Source organism: Bos indicus x Bos taurus, chromosome 4 (assembly GCF_003369695.1).
Source record: "Bos indicus x Bos taurus breed Angus x Brahman F1 hybrid chromosome 4, Bos_hybrid_MaternalHap_v2.0, whole genome shotgun sequence".
Taxonomy (NCBI): domain Eukaryota; kingdom Metazoa; phylum Chordata; class Mammalia; order Artiodactyla; family Bovidae; genus Bos; species Bos indicus x Bos taurus.
Genome location: NC_040079.1, coordinates 57,564,956 through 57,576,496, shown reverse-complemented (window position 1 = coordinate 57,576,496; position 11,541 = coordinate 57,564,956). Strand labels below are relative to the sequence as shown.

Here is an 11,541-nt window from a genome sequence, read left to right as displayed (position 1 = left end):
TAATCAAATTAAATTATTCCACTTCCACTTATGGAAAAATCTGATGGCAAAAATTGATTAGAAAACATTTAGTCATATTTCACTTGGATTATGCTTATATATATCAAACTCCAGGCTTGTCAAAATAAGGCCCACGAGTGCTTCCCAGCCAAGGTGTTAGATAGACAATAGCTAAAATGTGCAAAAATGATAAAGATATTACAGAAACATCATGCCTGGAAAAGCCACAGGCGTTCAGCTCCCAACTATAGACAGAGAAGTGTCCCTGAGGTATGAGACATGGAACCCAGAGTGGCCTAAATGTGGAATGCAAAGGGAGGAGCCTTCAGAGAGCCAGAAAGACATGTGTGAGACCCAGGTGCCACCTCTCAGAGCCTGGAGGTCAGAGCCCCATGACTTTTTGCGCTGTTTCTTTTCCTACCAGATAAAGTACCCCTCAATTTCGATTTTGCTCTGGAGGGCCAGCACTTATGTTCTTTCTGCAAATCATCTGTTGATACAATGGGACCGTGAGGCTGGCTGCTGCCAACACATCCATCTGCCAACCATGGCCATCTGCAGAAGAGACACAAAGCCTCAATGCCTGGAGATGAATTTATTATTTGTTGACATTTCGAGGACAAACATCTCTTTGGCCACAGCTACTGAAACTTGATTCCAAAAATGGGAGGAAAATCTAGGCCCAGGTAAGCCTTTTATTTACTTCTTAAATTGTAATTATAAGAACATGTACAAACATGCTTTGTTAGTCAATTCCCTCTGTTTGCCCAAGCCTGGGCCCCAGGCCAGCAACGTCTCTGTCCATTGATTCTGGTGCTGACAGCGAGAAGGGCAGCTAGGAGTGGTAGGGAAAGAAGGGGTATCTTTCCTGGCTGGTGTGAATAGTTTGTAACTTCCTATTGGCCAATACTTGCTGAGGCAGGTGACACACACTTTTTAGTGTTTGCCTTGTGCATCCCCCAAGTGATAAAGGTACAGGGCAGAGGCCCAAGGTGCTAATGGGAACCCAGGAGAGTTGATGGGGCTCAGCCCAGTGCTACCACTGCCCCATGATCTACATGAATTCTGGCTTGGACAGAACCTGCATCTCATGCTTCTCAGTTCTCTCCCGACATGTCATTCTGGAATCCCGTGATCTTTGCTCCCTAAAGAAAGAACAAAGAGGAAAAATCATTTGTCCTGAATAATTTAACTGTTCAGGAGCTAACACTTGTGGAGAACTTATTAAGGATCAGGCATTGTGCTAAGCACTTTTAATGTAATAGCCCTCACCATACTTCCCCACCACTCACAGCCCTCCTTCCTACAGATCAGCACCAGAGCCCAGTGACAGAGACATCACTGGCTAAGATGTAGGCACTGCTATTGCTATTACCTGCCTTTTACTTGTGAGGAAATGGAGGTTTATGGAAGTTAAATAATTTTCCCTAGGTCGCATGTAGCTATGAATCAACAATGGCAGCATCAAACCCAAGCCTGTAACCATTCTGCAATTCCATCATGGAGACAAGAGGAAAGGGGAGGGCAGGGAGGGGCTGATGGGTGAGAGGCCAGAGGCAAGGCAGGTGAGGGATGGTAGCCATTCTAACGTATCAGTGACGTTTAGGATCACTGAGAAATGCTACCATACATCCATAATTCTAGAAGGACTTGAAAGATCTTGTCAACTGATGGAAGACAGATTCAACAGAGGGCATCAAACCCAAGCCTGAAACAATTCTAGTACGATTCCATCCCCTAAGGATTTTTCCACCTACCCCCTGTAGATTGTGCAGTAAAACAGCTGAAAAACAGCAGACTGAGTCATTGTGGGAAGGATCTAATTTCAGATCTGTAACTAATTATTCATATAATCTCAATAATGTTACTTAACGTGTGAGCCTTAATTTGTTTATCTGTAAAATGATAATTCTTTGTGTCCTGCTATCTCCATGGCATTGTATTAAGGCAACTCATGGGGAGAAGCTTTAAACAAAAATAAGGATCGTCTATATGTGACTTGATTAGGATGATTGCTATAGGAGGTGATGTGGTATAGGAGAAAGCATGAGCCATGGCTGGGGGGCCTGAATTTGAATCTGTCACACTAGCGGGAACTTTTTGACTCTCAGTTTCTCATCTATAACCCGCCCGGGAGCTCTAGCATGAGGAAGACACAGGTTGGAGGTGAGTGCAGAGGGCTTCCCCGTGTATGAATGCCCCTTACCTGCAGGGGAAGCATATGGAGTTGCTGAAAACACAGTAGATGAGGGGGTTGATGGCACTGTTCAAGGCAGGCAGGTTCTGAATGATCACAGAGGCGTAGAAACGCTCCTTAGTGTTTGGAAGGAGGCTGAAATTGTCCAAAATGTCGAAGAGGAAGTAGGGACTCCAACAGCAGATGAAGGCTGGGGAGAAGAGAACCATTAGCCCTGTAGCAGCCCACAGCCCAGGGGGCCCTCCGTGTTGGCCCTGAGTGGAGCTTCAATGAGGAGACTCCTTACCACCTGGGATCTCAGAAATATTTAGAACAGTTGTGTGTGTTCATATTAATGTCATGTTTACTTAAACACACACACACACACACACTCACACATACATACATTACATCCCACAGACGCATTTCTAAAGTTGAGTAAATTTGCTGGAGCTTCTCTATTTGTAAAGGGAGGGTCTGATTTAACTACTGCAGTGATCCTTGAAAGGCTGGGAGCTGTTCAGCATGGCCTCAGCCTCTCATTCTACACAGTGCGAAAAAAAATTCAGCAAATCCCTTTGGAGACTCTATGGTAAAAGACAGAACAAGGAGCACTTTATAGTGACTCCTGTTTTGGGGTAGGCGAGGGGAAGGGGTGATATCTAGTGTTTCAAAACACAGCCTGGCTAAGTCACAAGATTCTCAATTTTATTTTCCATTTCCAAGTCAGCCTTTCCAGGCAATACCCACATTATATACCCCTTACCAAGTGCATTAGTATGCGTGAGACCCTGATTCTGCTTGCATCCAAATCCTCAGAGGAAGGAGATGAGAAATGGAGACCCAGAGTGCGATGGCCAATTTTATGTGCCACCTTGACTAGGTCATAGGATGCCAAATTTTTTTGTTAATCATTACTTCTGATTATTTCTGTGTTCTCAGAGTATTTCTGAATGAGATTAACATTTGAATTTGTAGATTATGAAAAGTAAGTTGTCCTCCCCAGTGTGGGTGGGCAGTGATCTGTCCATAGGTTTGAATACAATAAAAAGGGTGAGTGAGAGAGGAGTCATTCTGTTTGCTTGACTGTCTTCTGGCTAAGACTTTGATCCTCTTTGGCCTTCATACTTTGACTCAGACTGAGACGACACCATTAGCTCTCCTGGATCTGGAGATCTGGGGACTTTTCAGCTTCACAGTCAAATGAGCCAGTTGTTTACAATAAATATCTTAATATATATATATATGTATGTATGTGTGTATGTATATATATATATAATTTCTCTGGAGAACACAGATTAATACCATAGAGATAAACCTTCTTGGGGTTGACTGGAACCCACATGTGCTCTCTCTTACTTTCTTGCCCCATCCTCTCCACTCTCTTTCTTCGCTTTCTCAGTCATAGGCTTTTTCCTCAGGGAAGTCAGGCTTCCTTTGCCATCTGACTGCAGGAATCAGCTTGTCGCCATAACTCTTTGACTGACACATGTTTTTTTTCCCTCCTTGACCTTGACAATCTGTTAAAAGGGAACAGTTGTAACACAAAGACCACTGAACATTCTGGGCTCTGGTGGTAAAGCCTGGCATTGGCGCAGATAGTAGTTCTGGGGCATGGAGGGGCAGAGCTTCTGTTTGGGGAATTTTGAAAACACGTGTGCATATATTTGTGTGTGTTGTGTGTTGGTTCTGGTTTTCCTAGGGATACCTGTCCCCCTGCATCATGCAGCCAGCCCCACCCACATCTCATACATCCTTCAAATGCCCATTTGGACATTTATGGAGCAGAGAATCTGTTTATAATGACCCCAGTCTAAAAACCTGATTCTATTTTATATATGACCACAATATTTTAAATAAATACTGAGTTTTCCAGAAGTCCAATTCCCTTGCAAATAGAGGAAAGATTACTTTGTTTAATTTGGAACTTTAGCAGGATTTGTTCACCTACTGGGAAAATAAAGTCACTGACAGCAATACTGCTTTATTTTTTATGTCTCCATGAAAACACACCTGCATTGGTTTGCATTTGTAATTATTATTACTTCTTTATTCTACTAAGGACTGTATCCAAGTATTTATATATTGAAATACATATTATTTTGTTATCAATTATTTTCTTCCTAGTCTCTCTTTATGTTATACATTGCTCTGTTAAGAATTATGTTAGGTTCATAGGTTTTTGTATACATTTCATTTCAGAGTGGTAGAGGGGCATTACAAAATATTTGTTATAGGAAGGGGCATTTTGGTCTGATTGGATCACTGACATGGCTGACCTCCTTGTGGACTTTCTTGCTCTCTGACTAAAGGGAATCCAGTGCTTATGTATATGGCTCCTGATTATAAAAGGCTGTACTGGCTCTGAAACACATATATAAGATATGCTTCCTGACTCAACATCCAGGGAATGTGTATCATGCTCCTGATTGTCTGGGAAAGCAGATAATCTCTGATCTACTTCAGAAGCTTCTGGGAAAGGATTCTGAGCCCCAGTGGGTGGTATGTGCTCTATCCCCAGGTCTGCCTGCAATGTTGTTTTGTGAGTGTATTCTCCTGGCTAAGTCACACGGCATGTGGTCTGTTTGGTATTTTGCAGATGCATTTTAGAGAGGTGAGATGGACAGTTCTGGTGACTTAATGTACTAGCAGACCTAACATGAGAGCTATGCTCCCAGAGCTCTTAAGAACCACAAGATGGGTAGGGAGGGGTAGTATTTTGAGCTAAGTAAAAAAGGGAATGGCACAAATCTTTTCCTTCATGCATATCCCCATTTGTTCTTTCAACAGATATTAATTAAGCACAGTGTGCATGGACCCTATAAGCCCTTGGAGATAATGTAAGGAAAACAAAAGTGAAAGTCATTGCTTGTGGGGATTTTGCCAGCAGGGGAGATAGACAATAAGCAGATCAATATATACCCTATACTGTCAAGTGGAAGTAGAAATATGAAGAAAAAATAAAGTAGGGTAAAGACTATAGGAGAGACATTTAAGACTTGCCAAGGAGGCCTTTCTGAAGAGGTGGTGTATTGTTGGAAAGCAAGATGATGTTAAGCCATGGCATGGATAAGCCATGCCACCATCTGAAGGTGGGGCATTTCAGGTGGGAAATATTGCAAGGTATGAACAAGTTGACATTTGAAGAAAGAGCAAGAAAACCAGTGTGCCTGTTATACATAGAATGGGCAAGGAAGAGAACAGGGGCATGGGGCTGGATACTTGGCTGGAGGACAGATCACACACACTGTGTAAGACATGGGAAAAAGTAAGATTTTATTCCAGTGTAATGGGAATCCATAGGTGAGTTTGCAGGGTAGTGATAGTGTTTGATTAACATTTTTAAAAAGATCACATTATCTGCTTTACAGAGAAGGATTAAGAGAAGATCAGTTGCAGTTCCAGTGTTCCAGGCAGAAGTTGGTAGGAGCTTAGATCAAGGAAATAATTGTATAGATGCTGAAAAATGGTTGATTTTGAGATTTCTTTTGTAGGTAAAGTTTCTGTGCCTTACTGATAGACTAGATATGTGGCGTGGAAGAGAAGTAGAATAATGACAGACAGATGACCCTTAGGTTTTTGGTGTGGATGAAAGATGAAGTCATTTACTAAACTTGGGAACACAGGAGGATGAGTAAACTTGGAGGAGATAAGAAAGCATGCTGAGGCTTCTGGTTTTTCATGTTGAGTATGCTAAGCTTATCATAAATAAAAATTTCAAGTAGAATTATAAAAAAATTTCAAGTAGAAATCATAGATATAATTTCTAAGCAAAGGACGTGTTCCAAAGAAGAACTGAGCAAATGTTGTTTGGAAATCAACTCAAGACTGAGTATTGACATCTGGCATTTTGTTGGCTGTGGTTACCTTGATAAGTATGCCTGTACTAGAGTAATAGGAAAGAAAGCTAATAGAAATAGGCTCCAGAGAATGAGAGATGAAAAGGGGAGGAGGTCTGCTAGAAAGGAGAGTGTTAAAGAGGGTCTGTTACTGGGGAGTTTATAGAGGGAGCTGTTACAGTGTGTGTATGTGCATATGATCCAGTCAAGGGGGATATCTGTGGGGGAGAGGAGATGATTGCAGGAAGAGAATTCTTGAGTTCGCAGGCGCAGGGAGGAATGGGATAGCTCAAGTGCATTTTGGATTAAGGAGCAGAGATAGTTTATCCATAGTAATAGGAGAAAAGGCAGAGATGCAGGTAGGTCCATGCATATCAAGACAGGTGAATGAGGAAGTTCTGTTCTGGGAAGAGTGTTTTCCTTGTGAAATAAGAATCAGGGCCATTAACTGAGGGGACGAAAGGGGGAGGAAGTTTTGAAGGTTTGGGAATGACAAAGAATATAACACCAATCTGACATATATTAGGTGCTCTAGAAATACCTTTTTTTCTTGGACGAGGTGACTTTATGGGTCTTAAGAGTAGAGAGACGAAAAAAACAAAAAGAAAGGGAAAATGACAGGAGCGAGCAGGGAAGATAAGGCATCCATTAGGGAAGAATTTATGGTGACCTTGAAATTAAATATCCGAAGAAATGGAATGCTGCTTCTGTCTTCCTTGGTTGTTGAACTTCAGCTCTGGGGAGTGTATGCCTTCAGAAAAGCAACTGGGTCAACTAGATGATGGTGAGCATCAGCTTCAGCTAGTAATGTCTTAATTAGGTTTTTCCTCCACATTATGCATCCCCTGGCTGTGTTGGACAACAATATTCATAAAGATAGATATAGGAAACCAAATATTGGCCCGTGAGGGAGCTGCAGTGACACTGATAAGCTCCACACACATATTCCTTTCTAATTGGGAAAAGGCAGAAGTCCCCATAGACAGATTTTTTCCTTGTGTGTACTTTGTGTCACCAGGTCCCAGGTACAAATTTGTTATTGAAATGTCTGCAGTTTTACAACACGAGGAGGGATGCTGCTTACCAAGAATGATGACAATACTATACTTGATGGCCTTGATCTTTGCCTTTGAGATGAGCCCTCGGTTGTAACTGGTGCACAGCTTTCCATCTGCAGATGCAAAAAGCGAACCATTAAGTGAAGTCCTGCTTCTGCCAATAGAAACACTGTAGGTTAGACCCACAGTTGTCATGGGACCACCTAGATCCTCCTCACCTATGCCCAGGAGGAACCCCCCATCCCCCGCCCTGCCCTTTGACATATTCAGAGTAAATGGGCTGGATGCTAGAAACTGCTCAGTTAGCAGCTTAATGTAAAATGCAAATGCGTTGGGACATCCAGACTCTCAAGAGACTTGGCTGGATGCCCTGAATCAACTGAATCTGGAATGAGCCAGGTGACCACAGGGGGCGACGCTGAGACATTGGTCTTGTCCCCTCAGCAACCTAGGACAAAGCAGTTTTCCTAGAAATCTTACCCCAGATGAACTTACTCATGTAACTCAGAAATCCCACTCTCAACAAAAGCTCAAGCCAGAGATATAATAAAACCTGTTCCAAATAAGAGCCTCGTTATAACTTTAATCTTATGTGGGTTGTTTGATACTAAACATGTAAGGATTAAATTTAGGAATCCACTAGAATGTAAGCTTGATGGAGACAGAGACTTTGTTTTCCTCACTCCTGTATCCTCTAAACTAGTGAATGATTAATTAATATTTATTGAATGAATTAATATAAACTTGTCTCTAGTCAAGGAGTGGTGGTAAAACAAATGACTGATTAGGACGGGCAGAATTCAGTGCAGTAGTTCTTAGTAGAAGGAGTCGTTAAATGGCACATTTGGGAATGGTGGCACTTGACGCAGGGTACCTTGAAGCTGTGAGAGAGTTTTTTACTATCATGGCTTCTACCAGCCCTCTTGGTACCTTTGTGAAAGTTGGGAAAAGATGCCCTCCCTCTGGACATAAGCAGACCCTCAGTGAGGGACAGGCATGGACAGAAGGCCAGCCCCACACACCCTCAGGTGAGTGCCACTGATTAAGGCTCAAGGGACACAAGCCTAGTGGTGGCCGAGATCAGAGGCCCACCCAGGCACACCTAAGTCATACGAGATAGGACTACCCTAGAGCCCGGCTACCATGCTCACTGGTCCTCACTACACCTTCAGATATCACGTTTGAAATGTATTTAAATCCTCATGGAAACTGGTGTGAAATTTACCTTTGCACTATTTATTCTACCCTGTCTGCAATCCAATCCAGCCCAACCCACCAAGCGATAAGAACTGAACAAAACAGGCTAAAATAGAGTTCCTCTTCTCTGGGAACTTTCAATCCAGCAGGAAAGATCACTCAGCATGAGGCTGGGTGAGATGAGAGAGACTAAAACCAAAAACCAAGTATGAACGAAGAAAGAAGCCATTCCCCCACTGTAATGCAGAGGTGGCCACAAGGCAGAGGCGGAAATCCCCAAGGCCAAGCTGGGGGTGGGGGCGTAGGATTGGGAAAGATGCCTGAAGCAGAGGGGAAGTCCTCAGCCAAGACGGGGAAATGAGAACATGTAGGAAGTGTTAGAATCTTGGTGAGTCATCTCTCTTGGCTGGAGCCTGAAAGGACGCTGGTTTGAGGGTGGGGAGAAGGACTGAGGCCAAAGTAGGAAGACCTTGAATGTCTCCCTGAGGAGTTTGGGCTGAGTTTCTGAGGCAGCTGCAAGTCATCGAAGCTTCTGTCTGTTTTCACAGTTTGAACGCTTACTCATTGGAGAAGACAAGCTGTTAGCAGGAATAATAGGAATAAGGGGTTTTTCTGTGCAGTGAACTGAAATGCTATATTTAATTATATAACTGATTTTTATTTCTTGATGTCTACCCTGGGAGGCCACTCTTAGGCACTATTAGGGCCTTCAGATTGTTCCGTGCATTTCACAGAAGCACAAAATTTCAGTGGTATAAGGGAGAAAATACTTCAGGAGTGTTTATAGCAGTGGTTTTTAGGTGGGGAAATATTACCTCTGGGGTTATGATTGGACACATTTTTGATTGTCACAATGGTTGGGGTGGGTGTTCCAGGCATCTAGTGGGCAGAGACCAGGAATGCTGCTAAGTATCCTTCAATGCACAGGACAGTCCCCCACAAAAGAAGAATTATCTAGTTCAAAATACTGACAGTGCCAAGGTTGAAGCCCTGATTTCCAAAGTAGTATCTTGGGAAGGATACAGACTTCAAGATCAAACCTGAATACACACTCCAGCTGCACAGCTTACTAGTGGTGTCATGCAAATTGCCTACTGTTCCCAGCGTCAGTTTCCCACTTTCAAAAATGAAGCATAAAACACCTAATTCACAGAGTTGTCTTGAAGATTAAAATAAAATAATGTATTCAAGGTGCCAAGCCCCATAGCGAGAATGTCAATTTCCTTATTAGTTGGGATGAATGAGATTTTAACAGTATTTCAGGAGGAATGAGCTGCCTTTATGGAAGTGAACAGAAAATATTACTACATTTGTTGTTGTTGTCTAGTCACTCTGTTATATCCAACTCTTCTGTGACCCCATGGATTGTAGCCCACCAGTCTCCTCTGTCCATGGGATTCTCCAGGCAAGAATACTGGAGAGGGTTGCCAACTTCTTCTCCGGGGGGATTTTCCCAAGCCTCCTGCTTGATAGGCGGATTCTTTACCTCTGAATCACCTGGGAATACTCATTACTATATTTAGATAGGCTACTATTGAATATTATCTGTATATAGAATTTATATACATCAGATAATTATCAGGATGGGATTATAGCCATGGGGGCAAGTAAAAAAGACAGCAGATCAAATCATATCTATTCAAAGTATCTCCATTTGCTGGTGTAACAGCTGGCTCCTAAACAGCATGGCTCTGAAAACTTAGTTTTTCAGAAAACTTTTTGAGAATGACATTTGTGCTCTGAAATCTGTTTAAAATGGAAACTTGCAGTACTTTCCACAGGGCAACTGGGTGACAATATAATCAACTCCTACCATTCCATCTCCCAATGAGATCAGTGAAAAGCGTCTTTAATCTGACCACTCTAGGAAATGCAAAACCTATAGCTCCTGGAGATGGCTCTTCAAAGTGAGATGAGCTGCAAAATCCCAGTAATTCTCCTTTATTGGGAGATAAAAGGATTATTTCCCCTCAGGCCTTGGGGCTGAGCAGGAGTGAAAAGCAGTTAAATTCAGCTGTCACTGTGCATTAATAGGGGGTAGCCTAGAGGCAGTGGGTGGATTAGATTTTGGACTGGAAGCAGGATGCTGCCTTGGGCTGTCTTAGTTTAAGGATGAATCCGAAGTGGCCTGTCGCTGTTCCTTTCCTTTCCCATGCTTCATGCCACTTGCAGAGCCCCTGGGAACCCCCCTCCCCCTTTTTTTTTTGTGGGCTGAGCCTCTGAAGGGGGGACACTGATGTCCTGAGATTTTATTTTTTATTTTATTTTTCTGAGATTTTAAATGAAGCAGAATTTATTCCTGTCTGGTTGGGGCTGAGGGTAGGCATAAGTAGACCTGCAAGAGTCCAGGTGATTTGTTTGTTAATAAGAAAGTCTACCTGATAATATTTTAAAGTCATTATTTTTTCATATGTTGGTAACTTCATGTATTTCAGATTAATTTAAAAATTGAACATTTTAACAATTATGTCTGATTTCCAAAAATTTTGAACTTATAATTTATTTTTAATTTCTGATCATTGATGACCTCCTTATGAACATAAACTTAATGTGAACTATTTTTAGCACATTATGTCTCATCTACTTAGCTCAGAACTTTGGCCACCTCCACTTCCTTTCCTTGTGTGTGTTTTCTTTTTTTAAAACAGAAGGTCATAGATACAAGGAAGTATGACCTAACTCACCTAACTCACAGCCTTGTCTATTCCTCAGCCTCAGTTCAGGTGGAACCAGGAACCCTGGCAGACCCAAAATAATTGTGGCAGACAGGTTAGCTATCCATCAAATTCTTTCCTTTGCCCCCAAGGCCTACAGAGAGATGACATTTCCCAGCCTCCTTTTCAGCAGGGGTTGTTCATTTCAGTTCACTCACTCAGTCGTGTCTGACTCTTTGTAACCGCATGGACTGCATGTTCATCAAACTCATGTCCATCAAGTCGGTGATGCCATCCAACCATCTCATCCTCTGTGGTCCCCTTCTCCTCCTGCCTTCAGTCTTTCCCAGCATCAGGGTCTTTTCTAATGAGTCAGCTCTTCGCATCAGGTGGCCCAAGTATTGGAGCTTCAGCTCAGCATCAGTCTTTCCAATGAATCTTCAGGACTGATTTCCTTTAGGATTAACTGGTTTGATCTCCTTGCAGTCCAAGGGACTCTCAAGAGTCTTCTCCAACACCACAGTTCAAAAGCATCAATTCCTTGGTGCTCAGTTTTATTTATGATCCAACTCTCACATCCATACATGACCACTGGAAAAACTATGGTTTTGACTAGA

At 42.5% G+C, this 11,541-nt stretch overlaps 1 protein-coding gene across 1 annotated transcript in view; it reads right to left on the bottom strand.

Annotated features, from left to right (window-relative positions):
- Nucleotides 1-428: 428 nt before the first annotated feature.
- NPSR1 (neuropeptide S receptor 1) overlaps nucleotides 429-11,541 on the bottom strand; it is a 154,473-nt gene continuing 143,360 nt past the window's right edge. The window contains exons 7-9 of the mRNA XM_027539510.1: nucleotides 7,100-7,186; nucleotides 2,207-2,387; nucleotides 429-1,145 (exon numbers count right to left, since the gene is read on the bottom strand). Of these exons, the coding sequence (XP_027395311.1) occupies nucleotides 1,055-1,145; nucleotides 2,207-2,387; nucleotides 7,100-7,186 (359 nt within the window). The 3' untranslated portion in view covers nucleotides 429-1,054. The remainder of the gene's footprint in view (nucleotides 1,146-2,206; nucleotides 2,388-7,099; nucleotides 7,187-11,541) is intronic.